General features: G+C 45.9%; 1 protein-coding gene across 1 annotated transcript; it reads right to left on the reverse strand.

Annotated features, from left to right (window-relative positions):
- Positions 1-5: 5 nt before the first annotated feature.
- LOC105451404 lies at positions 6-1,871 on the reverse strand. Its single transcript, XM_011691825.1, has 4 exons — positions 1,636-1,871; positions 963-1,139; positions 703-817; positions 6-600 (listed from the first exon to the last, which is right to left on the reverse strand). Exons 1-4 carry the CDS (start codon positions 1,697-1,699, stop codon positions 486-488), a joined length of 471 nt encoding a protein of 156 aa, XP_011690127.1. The 5' UTR covers positions 1,700-1,871; the 3' UTR covers positions 6-485.
- Between the last annotated feature and the right edge of the window lie 12,401 nt (positions 1,872-14,272).

The raw sequence follows: 14,272 nt of genomic DNA on the forward strand, positions 1-14,272 counted from the left end.
TAGGGTCCGTTTAACAATTTGAAGAGCTGCTTTATTGATATATGAAACTCTAATTATAATCAATCGCACATATAGCCGGTGATAGCTAAATTAAAAAGCGCGTGGATTGCTGCTTGAAAATAACGAGAGAGCCTATATTACAAACTATAAATAACAACTATAAATAGCTTATTAATCGTAATCTGGCAGTATAAATTCACTATATGTGGTCTGCTCGATGCATCGTACTGTAAGATTTAATTAATATGAGAAAGATCATCGTTAATATCCACTACAGCGCGCTCGCCGTTGTAATCTCTCAATGTCGTCGTCCATCCTCTTCCAGGCCCGCATTTCCAACATTCACTGTGTCAGTGCTGAAAATAATTTATAGTGCACAGAATTAACGCACGTAGATTTTCAGCACTGCACGATGAATATCGGAAATGCAGCTCCAGATTCTCGTTTTCATCCGATTGCACTCTCGCGTCGCGCGAAAACGGAGATCACGCGAGTCCCGCGAGGATCGGCAACACGAGGGCGATCAGCGGCGCGAGATTCCTCGACGACGCGTTGCACGCGTCCGCGTCGTTGCAGGATTGCACACATCCGCGCAAGTACCTACGGAGGTGTTCGTTTAAAAATAATAAATTTCCATCCTTTTTCCGATCTCGCCCTTCGGTTTTCTCAGCTCGACACTATGTATACATAAGCTCGTCTTACTTTTCGTCGAAGTAGAAACCACCGCAGTGGGACATTCTAATGATCTCGGAGTCCGTTGTCAGGGTTCCGCTGTCCAGCGCGCAGGTCCTCACCATCAGGGTCCCACCGGATTCATCTGAGCCCATATCGAGTCGATTAAAGATATACAGCTTAGACGTGTACTTGTTAACGCGAGAGACTCACGGTTGACATAACAAAGATGTATGAAAAAAAAATGAATAAAAATAGTGTATCAACTGTATCACGGTAACTTGGTTTACCGTATACGCCGGCAATCTTGAGACAAGAGGTCGCTGGGAAGAGGCCGTCCCGGCCTTTCCGACTCCCCAGGCAGGGCGACTCTAAGAAGACGCGGCTATCATTGTTGTGAAATGGGTCATCGCAGGGTTTGTTGCTGCCATTGATCGAGACGCACTTGAAACAGTCGATGGCCCACCCTGTGAAGCATCAGGCAAGTCGCGATTGATCGTGAAGGCGAAATGAAAAAGTGTGCAATAAATAAAACTTGGCAACGTATATCTCTCGCGTTTGGAACCTCTCTCGCTTTGCTCTTGGACGTTTTGTTCCGTTAATTCTATTCTAGATACAAACTTCGCTGGCGTGACAAGGAGCTAAGGATTTTTTTTTTTTTTATATCGTCGGGGAATTTTTATATCGAGGGAAAGATCTCGATGATCTACAAGGCGGTCTCGGAGCTCGAGCGGCAAAGCGAGCTATTTTTATACAAAACAGCACGAACTATACACGTCGCGCGTTAACGGCTTGTCCTCGAAAAGCTGCAATGTGTGCAATCCGGTTATCGATCTTGCTCGCGCGAGAAATTCATAAATAATTCCGTCGATTTCCTTTTCGGATCTCGATATTGGGAGAGGTCCGCGACTATCTGTCCGCAAGATCGCGATTATCTCGACACTTATACAATCGTCTACCGACCTCTTTCGAAGAAGGCGAAGAGGGTGAGCGCGAGGCAGACGATTCGGGGATTCCCTACGTTCATGCTTCGGCGATCCGAAGGCGCTGCCTCCCGATGGAATCGGCACTCTCGACGTCGACGTTAGCTTCTACATCCCGGATTATGATACCGAGCGGATCGCGCGCCGACGATCATATCTCAGTCGCGGACCCTCGTGACGTTCTCCAATCGCTTCCCGCCGATCGTCCAACGTCGTCGCGATTGTCGCAGGGTTGGAATGATCCACAGGGCACCGAGTGGACGGCGGACTGGCTGGACGGCGGACTGGCTGGACGGCTCTCCCGGACGCGCTCCGTCGACGCAGTGTTTTGACGGCCGGTTACCAAGGCGATCCAGGTCATGCAGACCTCGATCTCGATCTCGTCCAAGATTTAAGGGTGATCGATGGATAGTCTCTATAGTCGAGCACCGCCGCCGTCGCCGTCGTCGCCGACCGACGGCAATAAGTCCCCGTCCGTCGTCGTCCAGCGACCGTGCGAGGACACGTCGCGAGATCGGGCTCGACCTGAGTCTTTATACGCCATCCTGAACGCTCCTCGCAATATGGTCCCACCCTGGGACACGTACATACGTCCCGGACACGCGAATAGTGGGTGCAGTTATAGGATTTACGACGGATGATAATGTGAAAAAAAATACCGAGTAGAGAGTTACGTGATTCCTCGTTTATTTATTTTGTTATACTTTTGTGGTTTGCCTGCGGTGTACCTTCTTCCTGATATCTCCGAGATGCTAGGAGGAGCTGAGCACATAAGTGTCTCATATGTTTCCATTTTTCGGTAAGGCGTAAAATCAATAGCAAAGTAGAATGTATGAGAAGAATGCAGGCAATTTCTTAGGATTTGTATAAAATCAAATGGCTTATATGACTAATTTAAATACAACTAAATAAGTTCGCTGTTTCGAAACAATCAAGGGATCGTTCTTTTAGAGAAGAGGTTCAATCTATCCTTTAGAAAACTAAATCGAATATTTACCGTATATAAGAATTGCGTGACAAAAACATTTGAAATTAAAAATATCTACTAGAGGTCACAAGTATACATTTGACAAATAATCTTTTAATTGTCTCAAGACACGATATAAGCCACGGTAATTTTCGAATATTTATTTAATTAATCTTGGATACATGACTCACTAAATGAATGTTGTAAAGCTCAAATTGCAGAAAATATTTTTGATAACTTTAATAATAAATTAAATAGTGTCGTAGCGCGTCTAAAAGTTTAATTCGATCAGAAAATTAAATATTGGAATCAAAAAATAAAGCTTGATATGATTGATATGATTTCATTAACAATTATATGTAGAAGTATATTTCTATTCTTACGAAATAATACTAAAAATTATTAACTATATTAGACATCAAATATAATTGGGCTGATATATAATTCAAATTTTTATTACAATTTAATTACAGACTTTCCAATTTATATTTTATTTTCTGTTGTAAAATATATATTATAAATACAAACTTCCAATTTGATTTAATAATATAATAGTAGCATTTAACGACATGATACTGATATTATTGTTGCAAAATATATATATAATATATTGGTATATATTATTGCTTCTCTCTGGTATCATAAACATTTTAATTATATCTGACATTTTACGGGCATAATTAAAAGGTGTTCACAACGCAGTTTCGTGAGCATAGGAAATATCCACCCTAAAAATCGATCAAATTGGTAGCGAAATCCAAAGGATAAGACATGAGTATATATCCTCGAGTCAGGGTGCGCGTGGGTGTCCGCGGAAAAACGCGGCCAGCATCTGGCGCGGGGCGCACACCTGCATCACATCGAGATGAGGGAATCAATTTCGGCGCTGCGGCACCGCCGTGTGCCGCGCCGCCGTCGCGGTCGCCGTCAGCCGTGTCGCCGCCCGCGTGCGACGCGGCACGGCGCGGCGCGACGCGGCGCGTTCAAAGCGGCGCGCTAATTGGCGCGCATGCGCGCCACCGCCGCCGGGCCAATCACCTCGCGCGGCGTTCACGACCGCCGGCGGCGCAACGGTGCGAGTGACTGCGGTCGTCCGCCTCGTCTCGTCGCCTCGCCGCCGCGTAGCGACACCGCGGATGCCAGCGGATGCACCATGCACCGTGACTACTGAACTGCTAACGGCGATCCGTCGCTTCGCCGCCGCTCTGCTGCCGCCGCCACCGCCGTTGCCGTCGCCGTCACCGCTCGTCGTCGTCGCGAAAGATGTGTTCGTTTCACGCGCGCCCATGCAACCGCTTTTTCACGTGAACCCGCGTCCGCCCCCGAGCACCGCCGCCCTACGACCCGACGCAATTGTCTGTCGCCGTCACAGCCGCCGCCGCCGCCGCCGTCGTCGCCGCTGCCGCCGCCGCCGCCGCCGGGCTGACTACGACGACGATGGGCCAATCGTCGAGCAACACCGGGCACAGCGGTGAGTCCCCCGAATCACAACGCTTTCCTCTTGCAATAGCGATCGCGTGCTGCTCGCCGGCCCGAACGCCTCTCAAATGCCTCTTCTTCGTGCGCGCACACACACACGCGCGCGCGCGCGCTTGTCATGTGTCAACCGCGATAGCGATCGACCACCGATGATCATCCGTAGCCGACGTCCCGACGACGGGGTACGATTCGGGCTCCTCTTCGTCGCTCTGTATTTTCCTCGAGGAGGTTATGTGTATTCGAATCTATTAGAACATAGTCTTATCTCGAAAATTGAAAGATAAATCCCTTTCGGAATTTTTTCTCTCGGGAAACTGGAACGAAGTTTTGATTTGATAATACGACATAACAGTGATAACGTTGATCTTGAGCGTATTGATCATCCGCGGGAATCGTGAATCGGTTTATCTCATTGCGTCTTTTTAAATCCTCATCGAGAAATGCTCGTCGCGCGTGTCGTGTTTTCATGACTGCACGTGGCGTATTTAAAGAAAGTGAATTGTTGAAGAATGTTATTGTCACTTGACAATTGATTCGCCAAGTCAATTGTCAATTGCGAAAGCACGCATTATGAAGACACGCTGCGCTGTGTCTATTAAAATTGCAAAATATCTCTGAACTAAGAATGAATTTTATTTATTAATATTATACAGCGAAACAAGAAATTCGCTTAGAAATAATTTTTAAAGATCCAAGAATTTTCTTTTTCTCTCTAATGGAAATAATAATTAAAACATAAATTAATGGTGCCTAAAAAAATAAGCAAACGAAGTCTTTCGAAATGAGAAATGTAAACAAATACTTGAAAAATCTGCTAGTATATCTCATTTATGATCTTTAATAAATCTTTTTTTTTATTAATTATTTTAATTATTTTATTTTCTTGCTGCCTTTTTCCCGAAAAGAATGCTTAATTAAAATATATATACTCCATTCTATTGTATGTTACTAACATTTACCTGTGGACACTAAAGTTCCCCAAGTAAAAGTTTAGACACCGTCCACCATTTTCAGGTTAACTATGCTGCGTTTTTCTTTTAAGTTAATAAACCTGTGCGTTTATTAATAAAATAATTAATTTAATAATTTATAATGTGTAAGTATTGTTATTATATAACGAAAATTATTAAAATTAAATCTGTGAAATAAAATAATAATAGTAAAATAAATAGTAAATAAATAATAGTAAAATATAAATTTTTTCGTAGTTGAGTCTGAAATATATCTACTGACGGATCAATCAAAAATTGTTTAAAATGAAATACAAAAGATTCCAAGCTTTTACTTGAGGAATTTTAGACAGACACTGTCTAGAGGCGACATCTGCTTTGAGATGCATCTTGCTGCGCTGGTAACAAAGCAAATGTTATCTTCTCTCATTTTTTTTTTTAGAACTATAATTGATTAGATATAACGAAGTTAATGTTTTTGCCATTAAAATTTTATTTGCAAAATACACAAGTATTTTTAATCGAAATAAAAGAGTCGCCTCATTTTTTTTACACAATGAATCAACATAAAACAATTAATAATTAATCCTCGTTAATGTTGGGAAATAAAACATACAAACACTTGTTGCAAATAATCGAGCGGTTCGTCTCTCTCTCTCTCTCTCTCTCTCTCTCTCTCTCTCTCTCTCTCTCTCTCTCTCTCTCTCTCTGTTTCTCCGCATTTTCTTAATATGTCTCCCCGCCTTTTATCTTTTGTGGGATAATACAGCTTAATTTGCTTAGATTTGCGCGTTTCGTCGTCATACAGTAATTCATTGCAATAACAATCCGCCTCCGCATCGTTCGTCATAGGACGAACGTCACGCGCGCGATGAACGGCGTTACGTTGCGTTTCGGCGATTACGCGATATTTTGCCAGCTGCATCTTTTCTGTGCCCGGGCACACCTTTCGATTCCGTCTCGTAAAGCCGAAGGCTTGCAAGATGCTCCCGCATCCCCGTCGCGCGGCGCGGCGCGGCGCGTAGCCCACCTATCCCGCAGGATCATCGGCGTACCTACCCTGGTCGCCTGGCATGGGCCGCAGATGGTATTGTCATATGGCAGACACACAGGGGCCGGTCTCCGAAGGCCTGCCAGTAAAACCGCGATTGCACATCCGCACAAATCCACGACAGACCTGGCGCGGGTTTCCCTTCCAGAATTATCTAATTCGTCGTCACGCGAGCGCGGTCGATCGAACGACGTTCTTTTTTTTCTTTTTTTTTTCTTGCTACCAGTGTCTCGATCGGAGATCATCTGTATTTCGGGAGCGACTCCGATCTATGTTTCGAGAGCGACTTCGCGAGTGGACGCGATATTCGGATTACGATTTGAGATTAGAGAAGAACGACGAAAACCGGAAATTCGGAGTAGGAAGAGACTGAATTCAAATGGAAAGCATTAATAAGATATTATATTTTGTTATTCGTTATTCGAGGAAAAAAACTATTGAATATCTTTAATACGTAGCGTTAATAAAAGTTTAAATGAAATATCAGAATCGTCACTAAGCTTTAACAGTAAAACTTGGAAAAATGCGCGCGCTCAGAATTCATAGACGACACTTCCGGGGAAGGGAATTAACGAGGAAGAAGGATCGTAGACGGTGCGTGATGGCCGGGGTTCAGGGCAGCGACCCAGTTCTCATATGTATTTATACCAAGTAGACGCTACGCTGGCTGCGTGTGGCCATTTTGGAGACCCAAAGAGAGAAAGAGAGATTACACGGCGATGGAGGAAAACGAAAGGGGAGAGAGCTATAGAGAAGGAGAAGAGGCTTCTTCGTGCGTCACGGGACGCGCTCCGGCGCGAGTCTAATGACTCTGGAAATCCAATTCCGGTTGCGTCGCAACCTCGGGACCTCCCCTGCTGTCGTCGCGGCTGCACTTTGAGAGATAATTTCGTTATCGCGGAGATGCATCCAGCGTACCGTCGCGGTGTCTGCGAGGCACGTGACTGCGAATTCGGGGAGGCAGAGTTTCGCGATAGATTGCCTCTCGAACATGCCGTTTTATTCGGTTATCGTTAAAAATAAAAATTGCCCCCCCAAAAAAATAGCAGTTTTACACGCGATCGCAAATCACACTTCAGCAATGGCTGCCAAGAGCATAGAGGGAGAGAAATCCATAAATTTCAATCAGGAGATTCTCTCACGTGGCCGCCGCGCAGCTGATCTCGATTCAGGCGTCACACACTCTGATTTGCCGTAAAGACTCCGAGTCGCCTTTGTGCGAAACGGCACGGCAGAAAATTCGGAAAAGCGTTCGCTGGCGCTTAAACCGTATAGCTCGACAGAAAAATCAAGGTATTGTGCAAGCCTCGACTGCGCAATTGTGCTCGCCAACCTGACCGAGAAGGTAGCAGGTCTATTGTATTGGCATTGATGACTCGGTCAGGTAGTAGCGCAACGCTGGAGAAAAACTCGAAAACTGACGTGAAGGTTGAAAACTTCTACCGGAGGAGAGACGATCGTGGTAAAAGGAAAGAGATCTTTCAAGTTTCCCCTCTTCCCTCGAAGAGCCTTTTGGGATTCACGTGTGGAGAACGAAATTCATCGAGAAAACGTTCTCACTGGCGCGATCGGTCGATCGGGAAGAGAATAAGAAGACACGCGCTGATTCGGAAATTTATTTGCCCACGATCGCTATCCGTCAAGAACCGTACAAACCGGTGCGGCTGCAACGGTCGAGAGAACGGAGTTAGAGAGGTAAAACTGACGGCTGTACGCGACGTTGATAGCGCACAGGCGTAAGCAAACCTTATTTTTGGGTTTCGCGAAAGTGAATCCCCTCGTGGTTTCGTTGCTGCACACGCTGCATTAAATCGGAAAGTGCCGTCCACTTTCTTCGTATATGATGATCTGTCAATAAACGTTCCGACCGTCGCGAATAACCCGAATATGGGTCATTACGGATGTTGATTCGGGAGGGAAAAAGAATCCCTCGCGCTTACTATTTTTATCTCCCCCGCAGTTCTAACGCAATCTTGATAGATTGAAACGACGCCTCGAACGTTCGTTACTCTTTTCGATCTGTCCCATGATTCAGTATTAAATGTAAAAATTCTATAATTATTTTTATTATATTTTATATTGAAATTGATTAAGAGTCATGATAGGAAGGAGAGGAAATCCTCGAACGCGGAAATAAATGAACGGATACATTCGTATTTCAGCGACATGTGCGACCTATGTGTAGCTTGCCCATGAATGCGTAATGGAGCGTGCACTGGTCAAAGACGGCGGCTATTTCTGACACCAGATACACACGCGGGTTGCGGTTACTGCATCCGCCTCTTCATTCTTTTATCCCGCTTCTTCTTTTCAAATAATGATAGTATGCCAGATGAATCGCTTGTACATGTGTCGATGCAGCACCTCGAGAATGTAAATCTCACAGAAGGTGATTGATCGTGGCACTGTCATTAGTTTCATCATAAAAATGGACGGTATCTAAAAATATTTAACTACGCGTAAATGTAATAATCACTGTTTCGATTTTTTCTCGGAAAAAATTGTGAAAGTACTATACTGTGATATTTAATATTATCGGCTATCTAATTGTTTGTATATCTTTGCGGTCCTTGAAGCTTAAGTTCGCAAAAGATTTTCTTTTTTTTGCCCTTCGCTTTTATATCCAACTCAAAGATTATCTGTTGTTCGACGCTTTCGCTCAGGAAAACCTCGGAAAAAATTCTCGGTTTAATTATTTAAATCGACTTAAAATTCGTCGGAGAATTTGTCATTAAAATTATACATATTCGCCACTTGTGGGATATATTCCGTATACTCGGGTCGAGAGGCAACACGGCCCGACAAAGTCGATTCAGCGACGGTGGCCGGTAGTCGGCCACCGTCTATTCCCAGTGCGTTGCAACACGTAGCGCGCGAGCGATCCCGCCGCGTTGTTATTCTTAACCCGACGGCGGGGCGAGAGGCGGGGTGAAAAAAAGGGCAAAAGAGCGTGTCTATGACGTCAATTGGAAAAGGTTCCTGTCGTGCCACGGGGCGCGAACCGCGCGATACTCGCTCTCCCATCCATCTGCCCCGGTCTCCTCATCCGTCGCCGACATCGCACAGCCAAGCAATCGGCCAAGAGGCCTGTTCTTCCGCGCTCCCCTTTCGCTCGCCCCCGTCGCGTCATCCCCCTCATTCGGTAGACGCGCGACAGTGTTGTCCACTGCCGTCCGGCCTTTAGAACTGACGAAAGTGCGTCCGCGACGGCATCCGCGGGATTCGCGCGCGAGGCAATTGGCCGCACGTCAAGCCTACCGGCTATTTGCAACCCTCGTGGATTAATTTTAAGAGGGAATGACAATTTGGGAACTATCCGCCCGCCGCCGCCGCGCCGCCGCTCCTCCCGTTCTCTCTCTCGCTTTCAACGACGCCGACCGTCGTGGATATCCGTCCGCGATTTAGCTCTCGAATTCTTCTCGGGACGTCCAGTTGAATGAAACGTCTCGTTTTTAGATGGCACGTCTTTCAAACGTGAGATTCGCGTCGTCGTCGCGGAGCGCCTCGTCGAACAATTTTATTTAAAAGAATTCATACTCAGACTTCGCCGTGAGACGAATGTAACGAAGCACTTTCGCCATTTATTTTAATGGAGTTGCTCGTCCGCACTCGCGAATCGATACTGCGCGAGGAAACGCCGAACGGAACGCGAGTGGCTTTTATCTTCCCTGTCTTGCGATTAATTATGCGGGCTTATTCCCTCGCTTCTCCCTCGCTGCAATTAAAACGCGCGCGCACGTTTTCATGTGTGTAGGTGAGTGTCAGAGTCGATGTACACGGCGGGCTGTCGATCGAGGGATCGAAGGGAGAGAAGAAAACTGAGAGGCAAAAGGCTTTTATCCTTCGTTATAGCATGATGCTTGAAACCCTCGCAATTACAGAAACCACCCTTGTGCAAACTGGGGTCGCGGGAGAAAGCTTGGCTGAGAGAAAGAAACAAATGCTCACCCGAAGGTCGGGAGCACTTTTTTTCGCGCATGCATGAATTTTTTTTCGGCATTGTTATATTTTTTTTCAGCAGTCCCGAAAACATTCTACACAAGTTCTGTTGCATTTACGGCAATTTATATTAATGATTTTTAAATTTTATTCTAGTTATTTATGATTATTATTTATGATATAAAAAATGCGATCTGAACACGATATCAATTTTTTGATAATTTTTTATATATTTTGTATTGAATATTTTATAAACAAAATTAGAAAGTTGGAAAGAAGATTGCCATAAATAAATGACCGAATACATAAAGTTTTCATAAAGAGTTTGCATATATAACTCATGTCTTTTAAATACGTTTTAAGATTTAATCCGCACATGCATATCGACCCCCACGTGAGTGGGCTTACGTTTTTTGTGATTTTTTTTTTCGGAGAACATCTAAAGGGGTGAAACACGCGTGCACATATTCGAAATGTCATAACTCATCAGGGTCGCGGGGATAAACAGTGGGAACAGCAGCAATTGTGCTGCACGTCCACGTAGCGTAAGCGAGAGTGCTAATGACCAGAATTAACCCCTTCGTCATTCAAGTACGCGGCCACCCTCCCTTTCGGAAATTTACGGTATGTTAGGCTCTGAGACAGATCAGTCTTGTCCAGTGCGTCCCATTTGGACACCACCCCCCTCGGCTGAACCCTTTGCGGCGAGCTTTATATTGGTGAATGTTTCGCCAAAGTTTCGCCAAGTAAATTTCTATTAGCAGTAGAAGAAGCAGCTGAATTTCGATTTGATGCTCTTTCTCGTTGAATTTCAATAGAATTGAGTTCAAACCGTTTGAAGTTTCTTAGAGAACCGCGAAAGTCTACGCGCGGCGACGGAGATCGGTGAATGAATTTCCGGAACACACGCGCGAGCAATAATCGACATGAACGGGATTAAATTTAGAACGCGACGTGGTCTAAATTTAAGACGACTTAAAAAACTTCACGATGCCCCGCAGGCTCCGCTACCCCCTTTCTGCCCGTTCTACGTGTCGCAATTGCACCGACAGCCACTTGGCAACCGTTTCGTTGACATAATTTCTTCTATCGGCGGATACAAACGCAACGGCAAATACTTTGATAGATATTTTTTTTATAATTGCGATTTAAAAAAAAAATAGACGATGCGTGCGTTGAACATTCCGATCGTCTGAATTATTTCCTGTCTGACTTTCTGTCTGACCGACTTGCACGACGTAGACGTTAATAATTTTATTCGAGACAAATATCTCATTTCGTCCGTATGAACATTATTGTTCGACGTTAAATTAATTACCACCTGGCTGATTGTAAGAGACACATTGCGCATTCTACCTTTCTCTCTCTTCAAGCGCTGCAGTCGTGCTCCGAGTGACTCGAAGAGAAATGTTTTTTTCCTCCAACCACCTGTTTGTGGCGAGTCTGTCATATTGTGTGCACGCATATGTAGATATCTTTTCTCTCTCTCTCTTTCTCTCTCTCTCTCTCTCTCTCGCCTGTAAATCGGGTAACGAAGAGCGTCCGATGCTCGCCTCTTCTCTCAAAAAGACAACGGTTCTTTTCTTTTCTTTCGGTTGTTAACTTTGTAATTTATCTTATGACAAAAAACCGGGAAAGAATTTTTGAGAATTCAAGAGAAAATATCAAAATATACGTAACATATATTTTACGAATCGCGATCTGAATTTGGATCGTAGATTTCCCGAATTGGAAGTTTCCTTTCTTTTTCTTCTTCCCGGTTTTTTTTTTCTTTTTACGTAACGACAGGCTAGCGATAAAAGATCACAGAAATTGACGACGGCAATAAGAATTTGTGTCACGCTCGTAATTACACGGGCGCAGCTTCCCTTAAGGCGGCGTGCGCCATTTTTCCCCCCGCTATGGTGGCGATTCCGACACGCGCCTGCCGTGCCGTTGTCGCGTGGCACGTCGTTCACCGAAAAGAAATACACACGGTAGGGGCGAGAGCGAACGAGAGGAGAGATCACGCGACGGGGATGCGACGAGGACGAAGCGTGTGCAGGAGCACGTTTGCGAGAGGCGGATCGAGTGAGGAGAGAAGAGGATAAGTCGCCACCTGCCACGACGAACAGGCAGATGTTGCCGGGTCCGGCTTGACCGACGTCCTCGAATCGCCTCCTGATCACCGAGGAGGAGATGTCGAACTGCGCTATAGGGAAATAAACTTGCCACGGGCCCGCTTAAACGACATCGACGTACCCGCGTCGTCGTGGGCGACGCAGGCCGTTGCAATCGGTTTTCTTTTTACTCGTATTCTCGTTGCCCTCCGCAACAAGAGCACGATCGTGCAGTTGGTCCTTGGTTCCGACGATGAGAATGGCGCGAACTTTCCTCAAGGCTTCAAAGCGAATCAATGGAAGGACCTTAAGATCTCGTATGCAACCGAGTTCTGCGAGTACCGCGAGTGATCTAAGTAACTTGACGCCTCGAAACTGCAATAAGTTCGACGGAACTTTGGAACAATTGCAGGAGAAATCCTTCCTTTTACGCCGAGCGCCTTAGTCCCGCGAAATCAGTTCGCGTCTTCCGCGAATAGAATTCGCGCGTGAGGTAACTGAATAACTCTCCGGGAAGTTGAGCCCGATCCCCGTACAGACGAGAAACAAGATCGGGAGCTCCCCGTTTCGACTTCTATCCGGGAGAACTTCGGGGATTACGGGAAGCGGGCGAGATGGATCGGTCGGGATGTTGCTGCTGTTACCAAGTGAACGTATTAACGGCGGCGGTGGTAGGAGGTATACGACAGATGTTGAGAATTTCGACCTCGAGAGGCTCGGGGCCTCCGCCCGAGCGAGGGAGGGAGAGAGGGATGAGAGCGGCGGCTGCTGAGAGAGAGACGTGATGTTGGCGAGAAGACAACGGAGCATGGTGGCGCGTGGCAGCATGGGCACCATGGTGGGGATAAATATAGGGTGTAGGAGACACTTAAGACGACGATGATGGTGTGGGGGGAAACGGAGATGCTGGAGCAGAAGGAGGGTGGAACGATGGGCTCTGAAAGCTCGAAGGGCGTTGAACCTTTTCTTTAGCTAGTTCGCGATTGCATCGGACCCTTCGAGGTGTTCGGAAATTTAGCTCCGTTTTTTTAATCTTCTTTTCAGCACCATTTATGTTTGTTACTCCACGACGTTTGTTCCCTCCAATTGGGATAGCGATTATTTAAAAATGAGAAATTTGCGCTCAGCGAAAGAGAAAAGAAGTTTTTGCGGCCGAACGGCGGAATCGACCGATTAAACGGATCGGTCGTTTATTTCGTCATATCGGTAGCGAGTTCCTACCTGGGAACGGAAGATACTGCGCGGAGATAAAAACCTGCTGCATCGAATCGAGGACGTATGGGTACCGATCGGCATTCTTCACCAGCTGACACCCCGCCCGTCGGTGGCGCGTGCCGCCGACTCTTTTATGAGAAAACGACTTTCGTCTCTTCATTAACGAGGCTACCACGTGTTCCTCGTGATCCATGCAGACAGATAGGATTTTTTTTGCGGTTCGCGAGAACGCACGGATATCGATATCGTCCGTGTTGCACGATGCACGTAGTAGGCGCAATAAGATCCACATTCGAGATAGGGGCATTATCAATCGACCGACCACTGTCCGACGTCCCTATTGGGAACGGACAATGCGTCAATTTGTCCCAAACTCCACCTAAACGATCGGACAACCAAACGACAGTCAAGCTCTAATTCGACGATTGTCTCCGCATTTATTTCAAATCTGCAAGATATTTATAATTTTATCGTAAGGATATTTATAATTTATCTTATTCAAATTATATAACGCGGTAATTCTATGGTACATCTTTTAAACAAAATTAGGTACCAATTTAAGCGAAGAATAAACCCACAAATTAGAAAAAAGAAAAGATTAATGGATTGCATTGAGATCTCGAAACTCTTCGCCTAAGAGAGGAGTTCCGATTCGAAAAGGGTGACAGCTTCTTCCGCGGACCAAACGGACGGTTAGGTCTGTTCCGGTTCCTTTTTTCCGCCGGCCGCGCGCGTTGAAGAAGGCGCACCGGGGGCGGTACAAAGTGGGTGGATGATGTGAATGGGATATGTTGTGAGCGATTCGGTTGAGTATTGTTGATCGAACAATGGCGTCTGGCTTGTACTCCGCTGAGGGTACCCCAGGAGGCAGCTGACATTCCCTGACTACGACAGAGAAGCGGTTGCCGCCTGGCAAG

The sequence above is a fragment of the Wasmannia auropunctata genome, unplaced genomic scaffold (genome assembly GCF_000956235.1).
Source record: "Wasmannia auropunctata unplaced genomic scaffold, wasmannia.A_1.0 LD336052.1, whole genome shotgun sequence".
In the NCBI taxonomy this organism is placed as follows: domain Eukaryota; kingdom Metazoa; phylum Arthropoda; class Insecta; order Hymenoptera; family Formicidae; genus Wasmannia; species Wasmannia auropunctata.

Bases quoted from the DNA above. Each gene is read 5' to 3' on its own strand.
- LOC105451404 (XM_011691825.1), bottom strand. From the start codon at position 1,699: ATGAACGTAGGGAATCCCCGAATCGTCTGCCTCGCGCTCACCCTCTTC. The intron at 1,140-1,635 runs GTCGGTAGACGA...GATGCTTCACAG, and splicing joins CTTCGCCTTCTTCGAAAGAG to GGTGGGCCATCGACTGTTTC. The intron at 601-702 runs GTAAGACGAGCT...ACACCTCCGTAG, and splicing joins GGTTTCTACTTCGACGAAAA to GTACTTGCGCGGATGTGTGC.